Here is a 24,715-nt window from a genome sequence, read left to right as displayed (position 1 = left end):
TTTCCTTTAACTTTTTTCCATATTTTATGATTTATTAAATGATAAAAAAATGTTGTGATAACATGTTAAAGTCAAGGTTTAATTTTTATTGTTTTTTTGTTTTGTTTTGTTTTTTGTTTTTTTTCAAAAAAATGTATTATAACTCAGATTCAATTTGAATAGAACTGAAAGAAACTTGATTCTCCCACAAAGGGAAATTTGTCATGGGCACATAGTCTAAGTTCAGCTGCAGACAAACATATATTAACACAAACAAATCCAAAAGAACTTACAGCTATGAAGAACAATAATAAAAAATCGGTGTGGCAGTATGTGCTGGATGAGCGCCTCCATCAGTCATTACAAATACACGAATATTGTTCTTTCTCTGGTGATTGAAGTAGAACTATATATTATATATTTTTATATGAGCATGAAGTGAAGCGTGATTGGCAGCGGTGTGCTCTTTCGGTCTGGTTGCAGACCAGACGTGTCGCTGCATTCTGGTTTAACTGAGCATGCAGGTAAAGCTGCCAGGAAGGTATTGCAACCAGAGTTTGAACTATGAGCTGTGCTGTGTGTTCGGTCAGGTAGGCTCTGATCCTCCTGATGTTGTAAAAAGCAAGAGCGAACAACCGAGGCAACATGAACTTTAAAAGGTCAGCCGGTTGTCTTCCATGACACATGCATTCATGGCAGATGAAGTGTGATAGCATTGAACGGCGCGGTTATCTGCAGAGGTAAGGAAGGATTAGCTGGACAAACACTGAGCTCGGTTTTGGACAGATTTAGCTGAAGGTGGTGATCCTTCTTCCATGTGGAGATATCGGCAAGGCATGCTGATGTTCTCGTTGACACAGCTGTGAGACGTCACACCGTGACATTACGGAAGCAGTGAGACCAGTCAGTGGTTTTCTGACAGGGGTTGGAACACATTGGGACCGTGATGGACGGAGGTTAACGACAGAGTCCGACACGAGCAATTCAACAATAACCTGAAACCTGAAGACAGAAACTCAGGCTGTGATTCACCTAAACTAACAGAACTACTGGATCCATAACAAATCCTACAGTGTCTCCCATCCCAGTGAAAACCCACTGAGTTTAAAAACTGCAGCACATAGCTTTCCTTCAGAGGAGCTGCAGCACCGTTGGGATGAAAAGAACCATAGAAGAAGTACAGTGGTTACCTGAAGTACAGCCATCGCTGCACCTGAGGCCACTGGATCCACTCAAAGACATGTTTATGTCTTTAACAATTCTGTCCATTGATGGCCACCGTCCATCCACAACTCTTTTCTGCATTTGAAGACTTTCACCACTATGTGTCGGTCGTTCTTCCACACTGTACTTTACATGACTTGTGTATGTAAAGTGCCCTGTGACAACATTGTTGTGAAGTGGCGCTATACAAATAAAGTTGAATTGAATTGAATTGAACTGTACCTTCACATCTGCATCACTGAGGTAAAGTTCAGACTGGATGTACTTCATGTGGTTTTAACTCCTCTGATCCATAAACAGCAGCCGTTAATGTAACGTCCTGCACGTTGTGTTTCATCACCTTTTTGTTTATGAAGCACTGCTGCAGCCCTCCCTCATCCATCCTTCTGCCTGTTGAGAGCAACTCCTGCTGTGTTCATTCTCTGCCTGCTTTCCTCACTCAAAGGCTGTTTGTTTTAATCGCTGCTGCAGTAGGTAAACACATCGTAGGCACTGTGTGTGTGTGTGTGTGACAGATTTTTTATTCTGCTGTTTTTGAAGTAACACAACTAGATGCTCAAAACATTTTTTGGCATTAAATAAATACATACATAAATCCAAGGTAGCACTGAATTTGAAAGAGTGGGTGGATTTATGCTGCAAGTATTAGAAGCAGAGCCTGTAATCCATCCAGAACACGGGGTTTTGGTGCTTACCAGGTACAAGTAAAAGTCTATTTCATTTTGTGCCTGTGAAGATGAATGCCCACATAACAGCGTTGTTCCTGCTCCACAAACCCCTTATTTTCCTGCTTTTCTGCCCGCAGGCTGTATGAGGGATCTGCGCCTGAATGGCCGCTACATGCCGCTGGACAGCCAGCCACGAGACGGGGTTTCCCAGGCCAGCGTACAGGGACTTTCCCTTGGGTGCTCGTCCGACTCCTGCAAAAGGAACCAGTGCAGCCATCCCTTTACCTGCGTGGACTTGTGGCGAGTGCACGAATGCAGGTACACACTCGCACAAATAAACTGCACAGTGTGGCAGATTCACATGTGGGCACTTGAAACACACACACACACATCATTTTGAGTCTGAAGCATGAAAGCTTGCTTTTGAAGCAACTGCTCCCTTTGAAGCAGCTATTCAGCATCTGACATTGATATTGTTTTTTTGTTTATAGCTGTAAAGACGTGCTTTAAAATAACCCGGCCCTGACCCTCGACAGAATGTGGTAAAACTGCAGAAGCAGACACATCCATCACTTTTTATTTGTTCTAAAGCTGGGAGAAATGTCTCAGTAAATCTTACGACACAAAAACAAACCTTTAGTCTCTGGAAAAAGTCGGACAGCAGGAAAATGTGTCAGCCAGTTAATAACCACTTGAAGCGAAAAACTCAAACTAGTAACAGAAACAGGTAAATCCATTACGAGCACGGAATGAGAAGGTAGTGCTGGATGTGGTTACACTGGTAGAAACCTTTTTATTACAGGAGTGAATCAAGTTCATCAAATCAGATACTTTAAATCACTGAATATCTAGTCAGCATCAGCATTAAATCAATGTTAAGCTCATCTCCATGAAGCCTATTTCTCTGCTTCCTGTCTGAAATGACAATGAAGTAGAGTACATCTTCACATGGACAGGACATCTGTCCAGGGTGTACCTGCCTCTCGCCCAATGATCGCTGGGACAGACTCCAGTTTACCTAAATTAGATTGAGCGGTTAAGAAAATGGATAGATGGATGAATATCTTTACAACTACAAGGGCTGTACGTATTATCTTGGTCTCAAACAGAAGCTGAGACATGACAAATCTCTACAGGAGCGTCCGAATCAAGTTCTGTGTAACTCTATCAGAGGAAATTCACCAGGAAACACAGTAGAAAAGAACTATCAGGGAAAACAAGAGTAAACCAACCCAATTCTGTCACAAGGGGTAGTGCTTGGACCCAAGGAGCAGACGGGAAACTGGATAAGAGGAATGAAATTTATCGCTGTGCAGATGATGGTCCAGAGAGTGTTTGCTGAGCGGTGAGCAGGCCGATGGAGAGACTGAGCTCAGGTGTGCTGGTGAAGACAGGTGTGGCACAGACTGGGAATGAGGAGGTTATCCAAAAACAGTGGAAGGGAACAAGATCTAAACAGGATTGTCTGTAAAGGCAAAAACACATATGTTTAACAGGTATCTTCACACTAGACCAAATCTAAACCGCGAGCAGATACCACCAAATGCTGTGAACAATCTGGCGTCCACTGCAAGTTGAACTCAGGAAGATACACTGCTGGAATAATGGGTTGATGAGTGGTACACACACATACACACACACACACACACACACACACACACACACACACACACACACACACACACACACACACACACACACATACATACACAAACTCTGGGAAAAGGACAGACCAGGTCCTGAGACCCATGACAAATTCATCTTAAAATCCGCAGGCGTAAGAAAGGCAAGGCAGTTTATTCACACAGCACATCTCATGCACAAGACAAAGTGCTTTACATGCAACATTAGAAGCATGACGGCACGGTGCAGAAGAGACAGTAGAACACACTAAAAGGGAAAAAAGGAATCAGATAAAAATCAAACAAGCTCAAATAGAAACAAACAACAGAAAACATTCCTTGTCTGTATGATACAAACAGGAATCAGCGGCAAAAACATCATCATCATCATCATCATCATCATCATCATCATCATCATCGTCGTCGTTTGTTAAAAAACTCTTGGTGCTCTTTCACGTGATGATAAACAAAATGCTTTACCCCGGTGGTTTGTTCCAGAGATCAGAAACATAAAAACCAATTGTTTAGTGTGAACTCTCGGAATGGAAAACACACTTTACCCAGATTATGTCAGACTCTAGCTGGCTCATATGGCCTCAGCAGGTCAGGTCTTGGACCAGAACCATTCAGAGCCTTGTAGCAGCAACATTTTACACAGTACAGATGATACGTTTCCTTTTTCTGGAATTTGTTGGGACACGATCAGCAGCATTTAGATTAGTGTCAGATGTCATCGTGATGTTTTACATAAAACCTTCATTACAGTAATCAAGAATACTGAGGAGGTTTTTCTAAATGATGCTGAGCCATCAGTCCATGTATTGTGTTCTTCAGCTGGAAACAGACTCAATGATGTCGGATAAGGGATTGTGCTACAGTAGAAGTTTAAAAATCAACCTGAGCCGTTTTCCAGATGTTTTAACCAAGACCCAATTTAGCAAACCCAAATTTAGCATAGAAACACAATGAGGATCCAGAAAGATGGAAAGCCCAACATACTATATGATAGGACGAGTGAATATTTCACTAACAAACCTCCATCTCCATGGAAACTAGCAGAACCTTCATATCTATGGAAACTAGCAGAACCTTCATCTCCATGCAAACTACCAGGACCTTCATTTCCATGGAAACTAGCAGAACCTTCATCTCCATGGAAACTAGCAGAACCTTCATCTCCATGGAAACTACCAGGACCTTCATCTCTATGGAAACTAGCAGAACCTTCATCTCCATGGAAACTAGCAGAACCTTCATCTCCATGGAAACTACCAGGACCTTCATCTCCATGGAAACACCAGCAGAACCTTTGAGATTTGTTTTAAACAAAGGCAGAGTCGGAGCCACAGAAGAAAGTTTTTTTTTTTCTTTTTTAAGCCTTTCAACCATAAAACAGCAAATTTCTGTTTCAGGCTTCTAGCTCCCAGAGTTTCTGTCCCATGGTGATGAGACAGACGTCTTTGTAATCAGCAGTCTGAGTAAACATCAGCGCATCATGTTTTTCTTACATTCCCATGTAATTACCTGGCGTTTAAATGGTTTTTGTTAGGAGGCTGATGCTTGGTGGAGCCTTTTTAGCTGAGTTTTTGCCAGTGATTTTGGTATGCAGCATGTAAGTATCGCTGCTTCCTGGAGTTGTGCAAAGATGTTCTGTACTGCACATATATCAGGCTGCCCTGTGTTCAGGGGACTGAGAGGTTAAATTACATATTTCCAGCAAACCATTCTGTCATTTAATGCTACAGTGTTTCATTACTTGGAGACTCTTTATTCAACAATGTGTGAATGACTAAGAGCCACCAATTGAAATCTGAAGCATTGGCTGCAGTTAGATGATACATAATTTTGTATGATATGTAATTTTTACAGTTAGATCAAGTTTTTTCATTTGGTATAAATAATTCCAAATTAAAGTAGTCTCCTTCAGGTTTACATAGAAATAGTCATTACAAATTGAAGTTTACATGGAAAACAAGTTTACGTAATTCCACTTTAGATCTGGGGTATGGGAAGTGCTCCGATTGGACAGAGGAAATAAACCGGAAATAAACAAACTCTGCTTCCTCTTTCTTGTCTTTTCAGATATAACATGGAATTCCACAGAATAAAAACCGTTTTCACTTTGATTTGAATTATAATTTTCAAGTACCAGCTCAGCTCCAGCACACAACTTCACGTTTTTCAGCAGCTGTGGAGGAGAAGGAAGGTTGAGTACCAAAGATGGGAGGCAGAAAACTGTGCATGAGCATCATTGCGAAAGCAAGGAGCATGCACAGAACAACCAGAATTAACTTAAAGCAGAATGAACGTTTACATGAAAGGGGTATTATTCAGTTTGCATTATAAATGAGAATAAACCAGTCTTTTTGATTCGGAGTTAGCTAGTTACATAGTAATTTTTCATCTGTTTAAAGTGGATTTGACTTTTATTTGGAGTCAGAGGGGAATTAAAACTTTCAAGTAGATGTGACCATTGCAACAACACACAGGTTCATTTTATTTGTTCTCTCCGTCAAGTTCTGGGAAAACTGCTTGGTAGGGAAACGTCAATCGGTTTTAGTAATTGGATAACTTGTTGGCATTGTAGGAACCTGTGCTATGTATTAGAATAGTATATGTCAGACTGTGGTCTGGATCTGGACCCAGAAGCTTTATGGACCTGGACCTCTAGCAAACACAGAGTTATGATTTCCAACCTGGCAGAGCATCTCCATTTTAACAGGTGCAGCATTTTAACATGCTGGATGAAGAGAAGCAAAGGACTAATTTCCTCCCATGTGACACCATTCAGCCAATCACATCTGTGCATTCCATCTGATGAACATTACAACTCTCCAGGACAGACCAATGTGAGGGTTGGCTGCAAGTAGCATGAAAAGACAGTTGAATGGAAAAACGGGGATAAAGAAAGAAAGGGAGAGAAAGACCGGAAAAAGCTGAGAAATTTGACCTAATGGCTGGTTGATATGACCCAAATATACCCGATATACCTCTTTTTATATCCCCATAACAATACACATAACAATATAAAACTGTTTGTGTAATGTTGTGCCAGTCCTCAGTTACGTGTCAGATGTGATTGGCATTGGCAGCAGTGATCTCGTTCAGTCTGGGGGAACTATGGCCGTATGACATTTCACTGCCTGTTGCAGCGTTTGCGTCTGGAGTTTATTATGAGCTTTTGCTTCCACTTCACGCTGCTTTTTCGGCTTTTGCTCGTTGACTCTATTCTTAATTCTGTATTCTTTATCCTGAGTCCTGCTCAGGTGATAAAATGAGTTAGTTGTGTCGGAGTCCGTTGTTGGGACTGTGAGCTAGTCTGTTGTCGGTTCCACGTCTGACTTTTTATATCCAAACCGCATCCATGCGACAGAAATTCCCCTCTTTTAGGAGCAGGCTCATCGGTTTGGGTTGACTGTTCATCCTCTATTGAATCACCCTGCTCTGTAATACGTCTGCTACCGTCTTCCTCCATGCTTGTTTATATATTGCAGCTTGCATAATGTAAAATTCGTCATGACATAAAATACTGCAGTAAAGCACATAACCGTGGTGTAAACGATTGAGCCTCACATGAAACGACAGACATTTTCTGTCGTCCAAAGGATATATATTGTCATATCGCCCAGCCCTATCTGACATCTGTCCATACTTCCTTCTGGAACTATTGCAGTGCCTCACATGTGTTCAGAAACTTAACAGAATAAAACCAAAGAACCTGATTTTGGTGTAAGTGCAAACCTTTGCTCCATGCAGAAACACTCTCTCTTTCTGCATGTTGCAAGTGTTACCAACTTGACTCATAGTGGTAACAAAAGAGGGAGTGAAACATTGGAAAAGAGTTATGACCATTTACTTAATTTACAGAACTTAACTAAAATAAACTCTTAATTGGGTTTGAAAGTGTTCAATATCAGAAGTGAAAATGCGGTGAATGGTTGTGTGACAATGTGTGCAATGTTGTCCAAAAATGCAACCCAAAAATTTAACAAATCATAATTATTGTGATGTGGAGAGAAATGCTGCCCAGCAAGAGAGAGAGAAGGGGTCTGACAAGAGCTGGCTTTATACGTTAAGCCAAGTTAAGCCACTCCCACTTCTTCAGGTGCAGTCGATTCTCTCCTAATTACCAATCACCACAAACAAAACTAAGGTGGCAGGCCATCACACAACTGTGTCAAGTTTTCCAGATGTGCAGTCAGTAACCATGTTCAGCATGTATGATAATTATAACAGCAGCTGGAACGATTCAATGTCTGATAAATAACCTTCAGACCTTTATTATTTGCACTGTGGAGTTCCCCAGGGCTCTATCCTGGGACCATTTTTCCCCTGTATCTCCTCCCACTCAGGAAAATCTTCAGGAAACATAGTATGTCATGTCACTTCTATACTGATGACTGCCAGATTTACATGCCAGTCTCCAAAAGCGATCGTTGCCTCCTGATACCCTCACTTAATTGTCTTAGTGACATCAAGCCTTGGCAAGCTCAAAACTTTAAAATTGCATGAGGAAAAGACTGAGACCTCGCTGTTGGGAAACTCCTCCGTTGACTTGAGACCGCTTCATTCCCAAGGTCACCATCCTCCTTGTCAATAGACAGTGATTTTAAGCTTTATAAACAGGTCAAAGCCGTTTTGAAAGTTTTTTATCACCTTCGTCTTCTATCAAAAGTGAAATCTTTTTTATATTTTCATCTTCTGGAACAAGTTGTATTTCTTCTCGACTGGACTACTGCAACAGTCTCGATGCAGGTATCGACCAACACACACTTTCACGCTTGTAGTTTGTGTAGACTTCTGCCGAACAACTTCTAACTGGGACCCAAAAACATGAACACATCACCCCGATTTTGGCTTCTCTCCACTTGCTGCTTGTAAGTTTTAGAATCCATTTTAGGATCTTATCGTTTGTTTTTTAAAGGTTTAAATGGACTGGGCTCTTAATACATCACAGAATGCCTACATATTTACACTCAAGTTCACACTTTGAGGTTTCAGGGCCAGTCCTAGCTTGTGGTGCCTAAGACTAGACTTAAAACTAGAGGGGAAAAGGCATTTTCGTCAGTCCAGACTGTGGAATGCTCTGCCCCTCCATGTCTGAATTGCCCCCACAGTTCTTTAAGTCTCATCTAAAGGCCCACTTTTATTCTTTAGTTTTTAACACTGCATGAGTTGTTTGGTCCTCTGTGTCTTTTATTTGTTTCATTTGTTCTTTTTATTTATTTTATTGTGTGTGTATTTATGCTGTTGTTATAAAGTTGTTTGTAAAATCAACAACTCCAACAATTTGTTGCAACACCTTAGCTACAAGCACACTTCGCAGTACCAAGAACGGCTGTTTTTTTACTGTTCATTTGATATTGTTATAAAACTGCATGAACTTGTGTTGATGTGGGAACTTAAGCATTATCTTTATAAAATAGCTCTTCTTCTGATTCCAATCTCATTGGTGTATGTTTTGTTTTTTTTATTAATGTGAATGCTCATGGGGGCATTCACATTACTGAGATCCTGTTCAGCCATTTTTATTATTATTCCACCAAACTTTGCTGTGCAACTCCTCCTGCGCTGTTCAGGTCACTTCAATCGTTCACGTCTCAAACCCTGCAGCTCCTTCGGGAGATGTGTGCTACAACTTCTGTCGTTTCAAATCTTTGTAGTTTTTGAGATATTTAGCAATTTGTAAAAAAAAAAAAAAATAATTCAGCCTTGTGATTGGATGAAAGTCCTTCCAACCAAATGCAGATTGGACCTTGCAAAAATTCAGCACAGCGATTTCTTATTATTTTAATGACATTATTATTATATTTTATTTTTATTTTGTGATATTTGACTGTGTGCAGCACTTTAGAGACCTTCTGTTTTTAAATGTGCTTTATAAATAAAGTGGATTGGATTGGATTTTTACTTTCTGCTGCCACTTTTGATTTTGCTCCAAGGATCCCAAACTGAGTCCTGCAGAGTCTAAGTTTCATCTATTATTTAGTTTTATTTCCTGCACTTTATTATTTAATCTCCATTATAGTGTGGATCTTTTTTTCATGTTTCATTTATATTCATGTTTGTGTCTTGTATAACTGGTCATTTTCCAGCCATTACTTTAAATTAATTTTAAGAAAAAGTTACTATCGTAATCACTTTGGTTAAGACTGTGTATCTAAATTTCTTCTTCTTCTGCTGATTCTAACCTGAAAAAATGTCATGTTACAGCAACACAGTCTCTAACAGAGATGGATTATGTCCTTACATCGTTTGATAGAATAAAATCTAAATGTAAGGAAATCAGGTCAGCTTTTAGACATCGCTGCACATGTCTGTGTGAGTGTTGTGCTTGCTTGCATGTGGAACTCTGTCGCACAGATGATTATGCATTTAGGAATGGAAACATTTAGGTTTTAGTTTGTCTTTGGTGGATTTCTCCTGTCTAGTTGAATTACTCATAACAGTCTCAGACAGGTTTCATCTTTAGTTTCTCAGGTAGCATTCATTACATTATTCATTATATTATAGAATGTAAATACTGTAAATACATACATACATATATATATATATATATATATATATATATATATACACCGGTATATATATATATATATATATATATATATATATATATATATATATATATATATATATATACACACATACATAATATGTATGTATGTATATATACATATAAGTATGTATATACATATATGCAAAAAAAAATACCACTATTGCATGATTTTTCAGCTACAATACACTGTGTGTGTTTTTCTTTTTAAGCCCAGTGGAGACAAATGGAGGCTTGCTTTCTTTTGCTTTTATTTGTATGTAATATTATCAATTTCACTCAGCTGTCACTCCTTGACTTGCTTTACAATTCAGTGTATTTGTCAGCACAATTATCTACCTAGTCTGTTGTGTACAGTCTCCATCCAAGAACAACTTTTTACAGGAGCATGTTTGTGCTGTCAGTTGGCTCTCCTCGCTGTCAGCAGCATGTTAAAAGAAAATCTGTATCTTTGCCATATCCTTAAACTGTGGACAGTCAGTGACAGTCCGTGGACTTCCAGCTGTCTTCTCACTGTGAAAACAGGAACGCTGAAGCTGGCAGGGGGAAAAAAGGTGCACATGCTGTGCAGGAAGAGACTGAGCTGTACGCACACACATGTGTGCACAACGATGTAACTGACAGGTCTGGTGTTTATTATAATGCAGTTAACTGAAAGGTATCAGCAACACTTTTAGTATCAATGCACCAATAGTATGGATTATTAATGGATCATTTATGTAGCAGCTTACCATTCCCAGACAAGCATCACAGTGTTTAGTGGTGAAAAGTCTTCAAACATCATGTCAAAATGTGGACAGTCTTATTCCCTAAAGCTGACTCCAGCATAGACCCCCCCCCCCCCCCCCCCCCCCCCCCCCCCGCTCTGATCCACTCACCCACATCATTCATCCACCTCTTTCTTTCTTATTTCTTTCTTTTGCAACGGCTCTCATGTTCCCACTCAGTCAGTACGTTCCACTCCATTCCTCCATTTCTGAGTTTGTATGGCTCCCGTCTGGCTCAGTTGTGCTCAGCTTTCTAACCTCGCCGCCCCTGCCACACACAGCACACCTCTGCTCGCTCACCCAGTCAATTTGCTCTCTGTTTAACATCTGAGCTGAACCTTCAAAGATGATTAGACGGCAGTAAATGTTGGCAGTGAGTCCTCCAAACCCAGAAACTACCCAAGAGCTCAATTACATATCTGTAATTACAGAGAGAGGGCTCAGTTACAGACATACAGTCACATTTAGTTTAAATGTGATTGTTAGGATTTTCACCTACCTATCAGACTGCAGCATGTCACTTCTCTTTATAGCGACGGCAGAGAACTATATCCATGAAATGATGATTTACTGAAGCCTGTTTTAGTGTCAAATCAGAACTGCAGTTTTGGAGAAGATGTACTCATAAAAGTCTTCTCAAAGCACGAGCTCCTGAGAAAAGGCAAAGCAAAGACAAATAACACTTTATTAAAACTTCAACGACTGTTATTAAAGGCTTTGAGACGGGAGTCAGACTGTTGCAGTGCATGTTAACCTCTTCCTGACCTGAGTCCAGTGAGAAGGAGGCAGCATGACATTCGTGCCATGCAGAAGAGGGTTTGTAGCTATGCTAACGTGTAGCATAGCACCATGACAGGTAGAAAGTCAGCTAACAGACTCTATCAAGCATCGGCATCCAAAGCAAACACAGTTATAGGGATAATTTCTGATCATTTCTCCACACACACAAGGTGTCACGTGAAAGCAGAGACTCTGCTGATCACAAAGACGTCTGCTTCGTCACTGTGGAACACAAGCTAGCTAGCAGCTACAAGCCGAAATCACGTCTTACTTTTGGCTGGTTTGTGGTAAAACGTTTTATTCGAGCTCTTTAAAAAACTCTGGAGATGCCAATGAGTTCATCTCCATGGAAACAATCAGGGCCTTATTGATACATTTCAAACAACGGGGATTTTTAGTGACACATTCAGCGTGTTATAAACCACGTGGGGCTTCGGTCTGGAACCTCGTGGGGTTTCTAAGCTGGATGTGTGGTCTATCCCAGGATTCATCATTGGTGTCCTTCAGCCACCGATGGCTTCCTGATGTGTTTACCTGCATAACCATGAAAAACAGGTTCACCTTTTAACTTTCTACTGTCGAATAGTTCCTCGTCAGGCATTACTCGTCCCAGAGTTGCTGTCCTCTGGTTTTCACTGAAAGTTAGTAACACACACTTTGATCCTGACACATCTGTAGCAATCTCACATCTTTCTTTTGAGACCAAGATCATAAATAGCATTGCAAAGTTGTACTTTATTCATTCTGGAGATATTTCAGCCAGAATAATGATGCTGTTAACTGATCAGACTCCAAATCTATCCGACGTAGCACTTTCAGTTTAATGTTTGAATGAATGAAGTCATGTCAGTACTTTCAGTGGGGATGTATTAATGTGAAGACCAGGACTGGAAACCGTCTTAATGCCTCATTACAACCAGAATTTAGACTTTAAGAGTAGAGCTCCTCCCCTTCTCAATGCTTTGACAAGCAGCAGCCATCTTCAACTAATGGCTTTTTTTCCCCTGCTTCTAAAAAACATGCAGAAAGGGAATCAAGATGACTTATTTGCTTATTTTTACTAGAATGAACCTTAAAAAGTTGTGAGAATTGTAAAACCTGAAAGCAGCCTGTAATCAGAAAGAGCCGCGGCATCACACCTGCTGCTAATTACTGGGAGTTAGCACGGAAGCTCATCGGGGTTACAGAAACACTGTACACTCGTTACAAGACTCACTCCAGCCGTGGCTAATGATGGAAAATAAGAGAAGAGCAGGAAAGAAGAGCGGCGCTGCGTTTGACTGACAGGTGTCCTTTATTCAACACCTACTCAGACTCCAGCGAGGCTGGTTGAGCAGCGACTGCTGAGCTCTGCTGATGGCACACAAATCCCCAACACAGCTAATTAACAAACAGCAAGGACGTGTTTCTCCCTTCATTACCAAGATGGCTGGCATTTACTCTGAGCGGGGAGAATAACATCTGAAGTCTGGCTTTGCCTTCAACAGGTCATTCCACTTCCTGTTTGCTTCTGAGGGAAAAAGTGAAGTTGTTTCCTGTTTGAAGAGGCATGAGGGGATGACGCTTGTGCTGAAAAGCAGCCATAAAAAGTAGCCAAAGACTCTTAAATCTGCTTTGTAATATTTAGTAAAGCAGGACGCTGCATGTTCCCTCCCTCTGGCAGAGACACACCTGCAACATGTAAAGTTGACATAGGACATCCTCTGTGTGTGTGTGTGTGTGTGTGTGTGTGTGTGTGTGTGTGTTTTATTTGGGGTTTCCTCATACATCAAGTCTGGACTTCCAGCCCTACCTGTCATTCACTTTCACATCATACCTGGTTGGACTGTTGCTGCGCCTGTCATCAGTCGTCTCCTCATCGATTGCAGCTTCTTCAGAATGCAGACGTGATCCCATGGCTTCCTGTTTCAGAATCCAGTTTGAGAGCTTGTTACTTGTTTTTACATCTTAAAAAAGTTTGGCTTCATCGTACTCAGAGCTGCTCCATCAGCATGCGTCGATCGTCTACAACCAGAGGAAACCAGAGCTGACGGAGCTTGTTAGAGGCTGCTTTGAAAACGTAGCTATTGTCTGCGTCTTCACATTACAGCCTGTCAGAGACTCGCAGGATTTCGGTTCCAATCATAGATCGTATAAGAAAGATGGACGGAGGCCTCTGGCGGTTAAAAGTTAAGCCGATGTGGAAGTGTATAAAACTGCAATTCCCCCTTCATCTACTAGGGGATGCAAAACAGAGCAAATCCCCATAGACTCCCATGTTAAAAAGACCAACTTCACAGCAGAAATAAACATGTTTACAGCAGAAATAAACATGTTTACAGCCTGGTACAAAAATTCGGTATTGGTTTAATAGGTCAGGTTTACCTTCATGACAACTGGGGGGTGTGAATTTTTTTCTAACTCGCCCATTTAAGAATAATATAATCTTGAAATTCTGCATATTTAGGGGCGTGTCCTTTTGATTGACAGGTACCTCACTTCCCGCTTCAAGTAAGAACGCATAACAACCGCGGTTTTCAGCCGGTTAACAACGTGACTTAGCTTTAGCCCGCTTACCTCCATTAGCTGGTTAGCTCCTGTTATCTCCAGGTTACCTCAGTTAGCTTTTAGCTACTGAAAGCTCGGAGTTCACTCGATGTCAATCATCCACCATGCCGCTCACAGCCCTCCTCTGAGCTCCACCTCTTTGCCCATATTTGTATTTTCCGGGCGAGACGACATGCATGCCCTGACCAAGATGGCGATGGTAGGAACCGCCCACCGAGCTTCAATTCAGCTCTTCAGAAACCTATGGGTGATGTCACGGTGGCTCCGCCCATCTTTTAAATACAGCCTATGGTTCCTATTTGAAGATCATCCATGATGAGAATCTACAGCTGCACCATATCTATGGCAGGGATCTCCTAAAGGGCCGCTGTCCTGCAGGTATGATGCATGAAGTCCATTTTGACTTCAGACAGTTTACGGTAACGTGTTTCTGTTCATAAAGGAGTGTTTCGATGCTTTATAGTCTGTTACTTTCTAACGACAAGCCTTTACGTGGGGTAACAACATTCTTCTCAGCCCAAGGTCAAAAGTTTGCGTGACGATACACAGATCCACAAAAAGTATTTCCAGTCCATCCCGGCTCATGCGAGGAACATGGCGTACGCTTGCTGCCATGTGTACGTACCCTTCGTACATGAGAACATAGCTGTTTTCTGTCAGCGGAGGATGAACTGAAACATAAATCCAACTGGTTTCACCTGTTTTTCCTTTTCAAACTGAATCAAATATTTCATTAAAAACTAATAATTGAGTTGGCAGAGCGGCTTGACGGTGAAACAAGTGTGAATAGCTAAGCAGATTAGTGGAATAAGGATGTGATTATAGAATAACTGAAGACCTTGGGAGAACATACAGTATTTTAACCCATCATCAGTTTAGTGCTCAGGAACAGATATGAATTAAAGCACTGCTCTGGGTTTATGTGACTCTGTTATCGTAAAGTTAAGTCAACATTTGTAAGTGTTAGCATCTCACCAGAGGCTGAAGTCTTTTCTGACGCCATGAAAATGCAAAGCCCTGAGCCGTTCCATAGACATCGAATGAGATTCTGCATTAATGGGTTCATAAAATGTTTGTTTGAGTTGTTACACCCAAATGAGCTTTTAATTACAGCGCCGCTTTCTGAAGTGAGGCAGAAAATGTGTCCTCGTCTGTATAAAATCACCCTTGTTACTGCCAGTGCTACAGTCAGCGTTTTCATCTCCCGCAGTTCCTTCTCTATTAAAGCCGGCATCGCTTTAAGATCACTGATTAAAGGAGTAATTAACTTTTTCCACTTGTGGAAACTGTAATAAATATTCCATAAGATTAGACGTGGGTGGTAATGACTCACATCTACTCAGATAAAAAAAAAAATATATATATATATATATATATATATATATATATATATATATATATATATATATAAATACTCCAGTATCTGCGTCTTAGTTTTGTTTCAGTGCTGAATACTTTTTACTCCAAACAGAGTTTTTCTTTTTTTTTTCTTCTGAGAAAAACACCACTTTCACTTATTACATTTGGGTGAAATTATGCACTGTTTTTATTTAATATGTTTTGCATTTTACTTATTACTTTGTGCATTCATTCGAACGATCCCAGATGTGCTGCTGCTCCGTTGCCCTTCTTATCGTTCACAACAGAATGATGGTTGAGGCTGGAGAGGGAGATGCAGATGAGCAGAGCATTCATGGTCCTACTGTTTCCTATTTTTCCACTGTGGGCTTTAAAACAGCAGTCTGCAGTTACGGATGCTGGTCTAAGTTCACCTCAGAGAACAATGCTGTGTCTGAAATGGCAGGAAAGCAGGTGTGCCTTGTGTTGATGCTAAAGCTTAATTAGCCTGCTGAGTACTGTCAGTACGAGACACTTCACTGCTGCTTTAGCGAAGACAGACACTTAGCTGCGTCTTCCCTGATGACCATCAATGAACCGTCTGACTTTGGACAAAGACTCCATTAAAGAAAAGTCTTATTTACCGATTTGTTTAACCCCTTAACCACCAGGGCTCTGCCCCGAATCGTTTTCATGTATTTTTTTAAGGACAAAATCTTGTACAATCAGTTTCATATTTCACTCCTGGCCATGACGGGCCGGTCGGTCCATCATGCGCCTGCCGGGCCGTCAATAGTTTTGAAATATGGTATCAATGAAGGTGTTGATGCGTTTCTGATAAAATAATAATTAGGGTGGGACTCAATTAAAAACATTCATCTAATTAATTACAGGTTATAAAATTAATTCATTTCAATTCTTTGCATTTTAATCACATAATAAAATTTGCCCCCCAAAATAATATTTTTTTCATTTAAATGGATTTTAAGGGATGATTATATCAAAAAGAAAAAGAGATTAATATAGTAAACTCAAACTCTCTTAATGTCTAGAAAAAATGCATTTACCTCTCAAAACAGAAACAAAAGAAATAGAAAACATCCCTGGCAAAAACTGAGCTGACCCAAAGTTAGAGTCGTTTTAAATACTTTAACTCACACCTGCAGCTGTTCTTCAATTAGGAGTCAACAACATGTTACAGTAATTTTAACTTTATAAATGTTTCATCCACATTCATTAATAGACATTAATAACTGACAGGAAACCAGAACCATTGCAACTTCGCTCTGATCATGCAGAGGTGATCGCCTCCAGCCGAGCTGTGTGTGTTCTTTAGGACGGGGGAGGGGGGAGGTGTTGCTAACGGAGGATAAAAAAACTACATGTTCTTCTATTGTTACTCACCAAAAGTCCTCCAAACCACCAGTGAAAGACGGTAGACCTATTGATGTTCACTTTGTCTTTAAATAAACTCATTGAAGAGTGAAATATCGCTAACTATAGCACTGATGCAGCTAAGTTAGTAGAGTTGAGGTACAGTATGTATCAGTGTAATGGATGTACCAGGAAATTTTGCTGTGGCAAAGCTTTTGTGATTAAAATGCGTTATTTTTTAATGTGTTCATGTTTCTGTAATTGAATAATTGCAATTAACCCTAATAATGATATAGATTAACTATATCTGTTTATTATCCACAAGGGCTGTGACCTCTGGGTCTCTGGTTCTTTAAAACACACAGGACTGTGTTATCATCTGCGAAAGGACCCCTGAAGGTTAAATTGTTAACTTGACTTCAGCTTGATGATGTTTTTCTGCATCATGTCTGAAATCACACATCCAGAATAAATGAAGTATATCTTCACAGCCACATGGGCTTTATGAATAATCCTGGTCTGAAAAGAAGGCTGAGATGTGTGAGGTTATACTGTAATGTAGTAATCTCAGGCTGTGTGAGGGAGATTGTGTTACTTTGTCAGAGTTGATTCACCTGGAACACAGTTAAAAAAAAAGAAAACCACATAACTTCCAGTGAAACCAGAGGACAGCATCCCAGTTCATCTCTGATGGGTTGGATGCCAGTGCTTGGCAGAGTGTTTTAGTGCTTTGCTTCTCCACTGGAGCAACAACAACATCACCCGATGTAGTCTAATATCGTTTGCCTGAGTCGTCGTCTTCTGAATGGTTTTTCTTCCCCTCTTTCCATTAACGCTGACCTGTATCCTGACTTCATCTCTGCAGATGTCCCCCTGGTCACATGATCCGTGCCAACGGGACCAGGAAGTCCTGTGTTTACACCCTGTGCGCCACGCAGCCTTGCCACCGTGGGACCTGCGTGGCCCAGTCGCCCTCCAAGTTCACCTGCCACTGCCCAGAGGGCTACAGGGGCCGGCACTGCGAAACTACTCTGGCAATTTACAGAGAGGACGTGGGTCTGAGCTTCAGCTCCCTCTTTGCCATCTGCATCTGCTTCATGGCCTTACTGGGTATGTATCACTACCAGTGCATGTTACATGTTGCTTTATCTATTGTGAGATTTTTATTGTCGTATAATTGTGACACTTTTAAACGTCGTCTCACCACTCTTCACCCGGTAAGCCTTCCAGTACGTCTGTGTCCGAGTTGAAAAAGCTTTTCTTTTTTCATTGATCAACCTGCAGATGAAACGTTTAGAGAAGATGCTGAAGATCCCTGACTCGCTCTTTACAGTTGATTAGTGTGAGGGACAAGTTACAGTTTTCTCAGTCTTGCCTGGGAATGAAGAGTGTCTGGTGTTCAGGGTCTGAGCATGTTTGGTTCTGTCAGTGTCTCCACAGGAGGATGGTGTTATTTTTATTTCAGGTATTAAAAACATGCCTAGAGGGTTAAAGGGTTAAGCATGGACCACAAGACAGCTGATAAATCCAGGCCTGATCTTAAGATAAAAACACAAAATTAAATCAAAGTTCAAATCAAAGTTTGCTATGCCTAAAGCGCCATCTTGTATATCATCAATGCTTTCTCAGGAATGGTAATGTGTAACTATCAGAGGGATAGCTTACCCTTTGGGGATCTATGGAAGTTTTCCTTGTACGTGTATCACATCCAGGTTTACAATGCAGCTGTATAATGTGGCATTTATTCAGACTCTATATGCTAAATCTATAACAATCCATGATAACAACATTATTTATCACATTTTCATCTTAAAAGACAATCACTGGCCCAGTGATGGACTGGTGACCTGTCCAGGTGCTGAGATAGACTCCAGCTTCCCTGCAACCTTTAACTGGAACATGAGGTTAAGAAAATGGATGGAAAAGATCACTATCACCACAATGTTGCTGAGAAACCTCTAGTTTGACCCTGAAATTATGACAATACAACTTCATGTTAAACTTTCCACCAATCAGATGGCTTTACTTTACAGTAATGTCCAATCAGAAGCAGCCAAAGTGAGCAGAAGGTTCTGCATGTGTGTCTGAAAAGAAGAAAATGATGGTTTCTGGCTGTTCTGGCTGTGCTGCATGAAGCCTTGTCCTGCTGGAGACCTATCCTCTGAGCTGGGGGACACAGCCATAGCAGAGCCACGTGTCCTTTCCAGGCATCTCTAAGAAAATGGTTTTGTAGGATTTGCTTGTGTGTGGTTTTATTAATGTATCCTTCACAAAGAACCAACTGACCCCAGCCTTGCTGAAGCACCACCAGATCAGAGAGGGTGTTGACTGCAGACTGGAGAATGAGGCGGGGCTGGATGTTCTACCGCGCCCCCTCAACATTTTGATTGGTGGCCATTGCTAACCCTAACCTTAACCCCTAACACCAATTGCCCATCTAACAATGCCCATTTGACATCCAACTTCGCCCAATATCCAGCCCCGCCCCATTCTCCAGGCTGCAGCCGGGGCTTATTGCCAGATCATCACTGATCTTCCTCCATATGTAGCTGCTGGTGGAAACACTGGGGGTTGTAGGCCTCTCCAGGTCTTTGTCTGGACAAAGGGACAACTAGATGTCTCATTCCTGAGGTCTTTTTTAAACCTCAGCTTGACTCTTCTTCTCACTGATGAAGGTTTTTTGGCTTTACATGACTTGAGCAGTCTGCTTCCTACTGTTGTCGCCATGCATTTCACCCCCGTTTACCGCTGTGTTTGAGCATCACTTGATCTCAGCCTGCAGTTCTGAGTGATGACTGTGTGGACATCCCCATCAGTCCATCCTCCACCAGATTGTAGCTTTGTTGTCCTCATGAGGTAGAATGAGACGTGCTTGTGTAGGAATTTAATGCTCAGACTGGAGAATAACATGGGGCTTTTTTCGCAGAGCTGTTTACCTTCAGGTTGGATTGTCAGTCAGCACAGGATGAAGTCTCCTAAATGTCTCCCTTAGCTATCACAGCAGACTTTATATTCTGTAGATGATGTCTGCCAAGTTGATCTGACTTTAAGTGTACTTACCAAGGTGAACCATACTGGAGTTTGTATTATAGGAGTCGATAACTGCAACATGACAACGTGTGAAAGTCTGCTACAGCACAGCTCTTAAATTCCTATTGCATTACATATAATACAATTGTTAGCAGTTCATTTCCAGATTTTTCTAATAATGTTTTGGATGTTTCTGTGATAATTAGTGATTTTGTGTTTTACGAGACCTGAGGAGCAACAGTTATCGTGCTCCCTCTGAGACCCAACAACATGCTACACTTATTAGCAGCTGTAATAATTACTGTCTGTGTGGGGAGGGGATGCAGTAGTGATTATTCAATTCAGCTTTATTTGTACAGCGCCACTTCGTAACAATGTTGTCACAGGACACTTTACATACACATCATTTCAAGCCAATTCATACATATCCTATAATAGAAACCAACTGATTGCATCGAGTCATGACTTGGATCCAATCCTCCATCCTGAGCTGCACGCGGCGACAGTGGGAAGGAAAAAACTCCCCTTTAACAGGAAGAAACCCTCCGGCAGAACCCGGCTCAGGGAGGGCAGCCATCTGCCTCCACTGGTTGGGGTGGAGACGACAGGAAAGACAGATCAACATGTACAACTGCACTTATTCAGGAAGACCTGAAATAAGTTAGAGACGGCAATATTGTCATATATTTATGCATTAATATATTAGAGAAATGGAGCGAGGTACTTCTCAGTGCATCAGGTAACATCTCCATTGCTACATAAGTAATGGATGACTAGACTACCCATAACTATAAGAGCAAATAGCAGAACCTGGACAGTTGGGTCCCGTACATGCAGACTCCAACTCAGGAGATGCTCATATCCTAACTATAAGAATCATGGAAAAGGAAGGTTTTCAGCTCCATCTTAAAGGTGTGGAGGAAGTCTGCCTCCCGAACCCACGGTGGGAGCTGGTCCCATAAGAGAGGAGCCTGATAGCTAAAGGCCCTTCCTCCCATAGTACTCTGTGAGACTCTGGGAACCACCAGTAAACCTGCAGTCTGAGAGCAAAGTGCTCTATTTGCAATACATGGAACTATAAGATCTTTTATGTACAATGGAGCTTGGTCATGGAGAGCTTTATATGCGAGGAGAAGAATTTTAAACTTTATCCTGGATTTAACAGGGAGCCAGTGTAGAGAGGCTAAAACTGGTGAAATACAACCTCTCCTGCTAGTCCTCATTTACTGATTACTAACAGGAAGCATAACCTGGAAGAAAATTAAACAAAAGTCTTGTTTTTTCCTGAAAAAAAAAATTACTTTGTTCATTCATTATCCGCACCGCTTAGTCCGATTAAGGGTCGCAGGGAAGCTGGAGCCTATCCCAGCAGTCTTCGGGCGAGGGGGGGGGGGGTACACCCTGGATAGGTCAGGAGTCCATCGCAGGGCGCTAAAAAAAAGATATTAAAAAAAAACAAAACAAACAAAAAGAAAGGTGGAAGGAAACATTCAAGCTTCAGCTGCTTCTCAACCACCTATTCAGGATCCATCTCATCCTGTCTTCTCTCTGAGCTCTATCTGATCAGTAAAAGTCAGTCCCATGTTGCCTGGAGGTTTAGGATGTGTTTCTGGCGTGTGATGCAGTGTCATAAAAGTGTTTTCTCAGCCTCAAAATGCTGCGTCAGGAACATCCATGATTAATGTCGGTGTGCCTTTAAAAAGAGTCAGAAACATAGTTGTTTTTTTAAGGTTATGCTAAGGTGATGAAAATTATGCTTTAAGTGATACGTTGCACTTGGTCCAACCTCAGTTTCCCCTCACAAATGGTTTGCAGAGAACTTTCCACGACACTAAGGCGTTTGAAAAGCTGTGCATGGATGAAGAGGCCTTAAAGGTTCTCAGTCTGGTGTCTTGTCCTCATTTAAATCATGATCATTTTCTCAACATGAAGTGATTTTTCAGCCTAACCATCAGTGAACAAGAAGAGGAGTAGGAAAGGAAAAAACATCTGCTTCACATGGACTTACAAGGGAAACTGTTTTAACTAGAAAGATTAAACAAGACGATAAACAAACATGAAACACACTGGAGTCAGACTTGGAAACAACCATTTTCACCATCTTAATGATGCCTCTTTGAGATCATATGAGATGCTGGAGTTTTTTAAAAGCAAATTTTCTTCTTCTGCTTTATCTTCTTCGATGATAAAGCAGCTGATCCAGGAATGAGGAATTATTCCATAATTTAACATTTTTTTCTCAAGCTTTATTCTAGAAAGTACATTACAACCGAAATAAAAGGATGGCTAATAAAACATACTGTTTAGAAGATCCTCTTTTCTTACTATGTTCACTGAGCTTGTTTAATGCATTTACTAAACAGGATATTTAGCAGCCATCTCATAAAAACCCATTTTTCTGTGAAACAAACAAGTTGTATAAACAAAAATTAAAAGGCAAAAGTAATGGTTGCACATATCTGCTTCAGAAGAAAGCTATTAAAGAGCACACTCAGTTTTCCAGCTTCATTTTCTCCTTTTTATTGAGTTTGTTTTGTGTTGTGATTCACTAAGCCATTCTTCTGTTGTAATTTCAGCATTCATCCACTTCTCCCAGTTTAGTCACAGTTTGCATAAAAGGGAGGTTTACAGTCTGGAGATTGCTTTGAATTTCTCCCATTGTGTATCTGAATAAGACATTAAGCACTCCATTTATGGTTTCTGTGTTGGTATTTCCTTCTAGAAGTAATCCCTCCATTGGAGATGTTTCAAGAAATCCTCATTGTTTAATCCATGTTTTCCTTTTAGGTCTTGAAAAACACTTTGTATTTCCATCATCTACAGTACACACCACATAGATCCTTTCTATTTTCCCATGTCTGAGGGTTGATCAATCTAATTAATGTGTTTTAGAAACGTATGTTCTCTTTATTATGGATAGTTGTCAGCTGACACGCTAAATATCTTTATGTCAGAAACTTCTGATTTTCACACATAACCACATCTAGGGTTTACAGAGAACTGCCCGCAAAAAGAGAAAATGTCCAGTAAGCAGCAGTTGTCCTGTTGATGTCGGAGGTCAGAGGAGGACTGGTTGGAGATGATAGAAAGGTAACAGGAAGACAAATAAGTGCTGGTTCCAACAGAACAGCATCTCAGGACACACAACATGTCCAACCATTACACAGACGGTCTCCAGCAGCAGAAGACCACAGCGGGTTCCCTCCTGTCAGTAAGAACAGGAAACTGAGGCTACAATTCACAGAGACTCACCAGAACTGGACAATAGAAGATGGAGAAACGTTGCTGGTCTGATGAGTCTCCAGTTCAGCTCCACATTCACATGGTAGGATCAGACTCTGCTGCAAACATCATGACAACATGGATCCATCCTGCCGTCGACACCAGACTGCTGCTGGTGGAACGGTGTGGGGGAGATTTTCTTGGCACACTTAGTACAACTGAACAAGATTTAGACTGTGTTTCCACCCTAGACTACATATATAAGATAGACGTTGCCCGTAGGTTTTGAAGAGCTGAGTTGAAGCTGGGCAGTTCCTACCGTCGGCATCTTGGCAGCATCACCCGTGTCGTCCCTTCTGCAAATTAGCTGGTTTGCTAACCCTAGTGAACCAGCTAACTGAGGTAAGCGGGCTAAAGCTAAATACTAAGTCTACTTTTTTTTTTTTTCTTGAAACAGGTGATGGGGTACCTGTCAATCAAAAGGACAAGCCCCTAATTATGTCAAATTTTGAGATGAATTTACTTCTAAATGAAGGAGTTAAAAAAAAGTGCACTCCCCCAACACAGTTGTCATGAAGATAAATCTGACCAATTAAACCAATACCGAATTTTTGTACCAGATTGTAAACATGTTTATTTCTGCTGGGAAGTTGGTCTTTTTAACATGGGGGTCTATGGGCATTTTCTCTGTTTTGGAGCCCCTAGTGGCTGAAGGGGGAACTGCAGTTTTTGTCACTTCCACATCGGCTTCACTTTTAGCCGCCGGAGGTTGCCGCTTTGTTTCTACCAAAGGATCCAACTTTAAACAGACCGGATCGGTTTGGCAAACCTTGATCTCTCTTGTCTTTCCACAGCGAGTCATAGTCTTACCAGGTAGGCGTCATACAAGCCGGATGTTCCAGCTACATAATAGCATAACAAATAGTGAAATGTAAATGTACTGACTACTTCAACAGAGCTTTTTTAATCATACGTTGCTCATTTAAAGTACTTTTACCCTTATGACATTTTCACCCACACACACATATAGCATTTCTAATGTAATACTTTGTGCTTTTTTACTCCCGAGTTTTTACTCAGTAGTGTGGGAAGTAATAGACATACCAGGAAGCAACATGGAGTTCAGTGTCGTGCTCAACAACACTTCGACCTTCAGTGTAGCATGCTGCGTAGATTCACTGACCTCCCGAATGGTTGGCAGCTACAGCTGCAACAAGCAGAACGCCACACAGAAACAAGAGGAGAATGGTAGTTGTGTTCTTTCTTCTTGCCATGTGGCTTTAAACAGCAAACAAATTAATGTTTATATTTAAACATGGAGTATTCGATACTCTGATACATCACATTTTGGCACCTTTCCCAGTTTTTACCAGTTAAAAACATCCTTACGTGGACCTGTTGGTGGAAACGGCTTTTTACACCAGCCTACCTGAGTGTTTCTGCTGAGCACAGTGTAGCATCTTCTGATGGAAACTTCCAGCAGGATGATGCACCATGTCACAAAGCTCACATCATCTCCACCATGACGATGAGTTCGCTGTCCTCCAACGGCTCCACAGTCACCAGATCTACATCCAGCAGAGCAGCTTTGGGATGTGGTGGAACAGG

At 41.2% G+C, this 24,715-nt stretch overlaps 1 protein-coding gene across 1 annotated transcript in view; it reads left to right on the top strand.

Moving 5' to 3' along the window:
• LOC306755142 (neural-cadherin) overlaps nucleotides 1–24,715 on the top strand; it is a gene marked incomplete at both ends in the record, with an annotated part of 401,965 nt that overhangs the window by 351,006 nt on the left and 26,244 nt on the right. Inside the window, 2 exons of the mRNA XM_079239421.1 lie at nucleotides 2,009–2,189; nucleotides 17,721–17,965. Coding sequence (XP_079095547.1) covers nucleotides 2,009–2,189; nucleotides 17,721–17,965 — 426 coding nt within the window. The remainder of the gene's footprint in view (nucleotides 1–2,008; nucleotides 2,190–17,720; nucleotides 17,966–24,715) is intronic.

The sequence above is a fragment of the Telmatherina bonti genome (genome assembly GCF_933228915.1).
Source record: "Telmatherina bonti genome assembly, chromosome: 1".
Classification (NCBI taxonomy): Eukaryota; Metazoa; Chordata; class Actinopteri; order Atheriniformes; family Telmatherinidae; genus Telmatherina; species Telmatherina bonti.
Note: the sequence above shows the minus strand (reverse complement) of the source record. Positions and strands in the feature narration are given on the sequence as shown.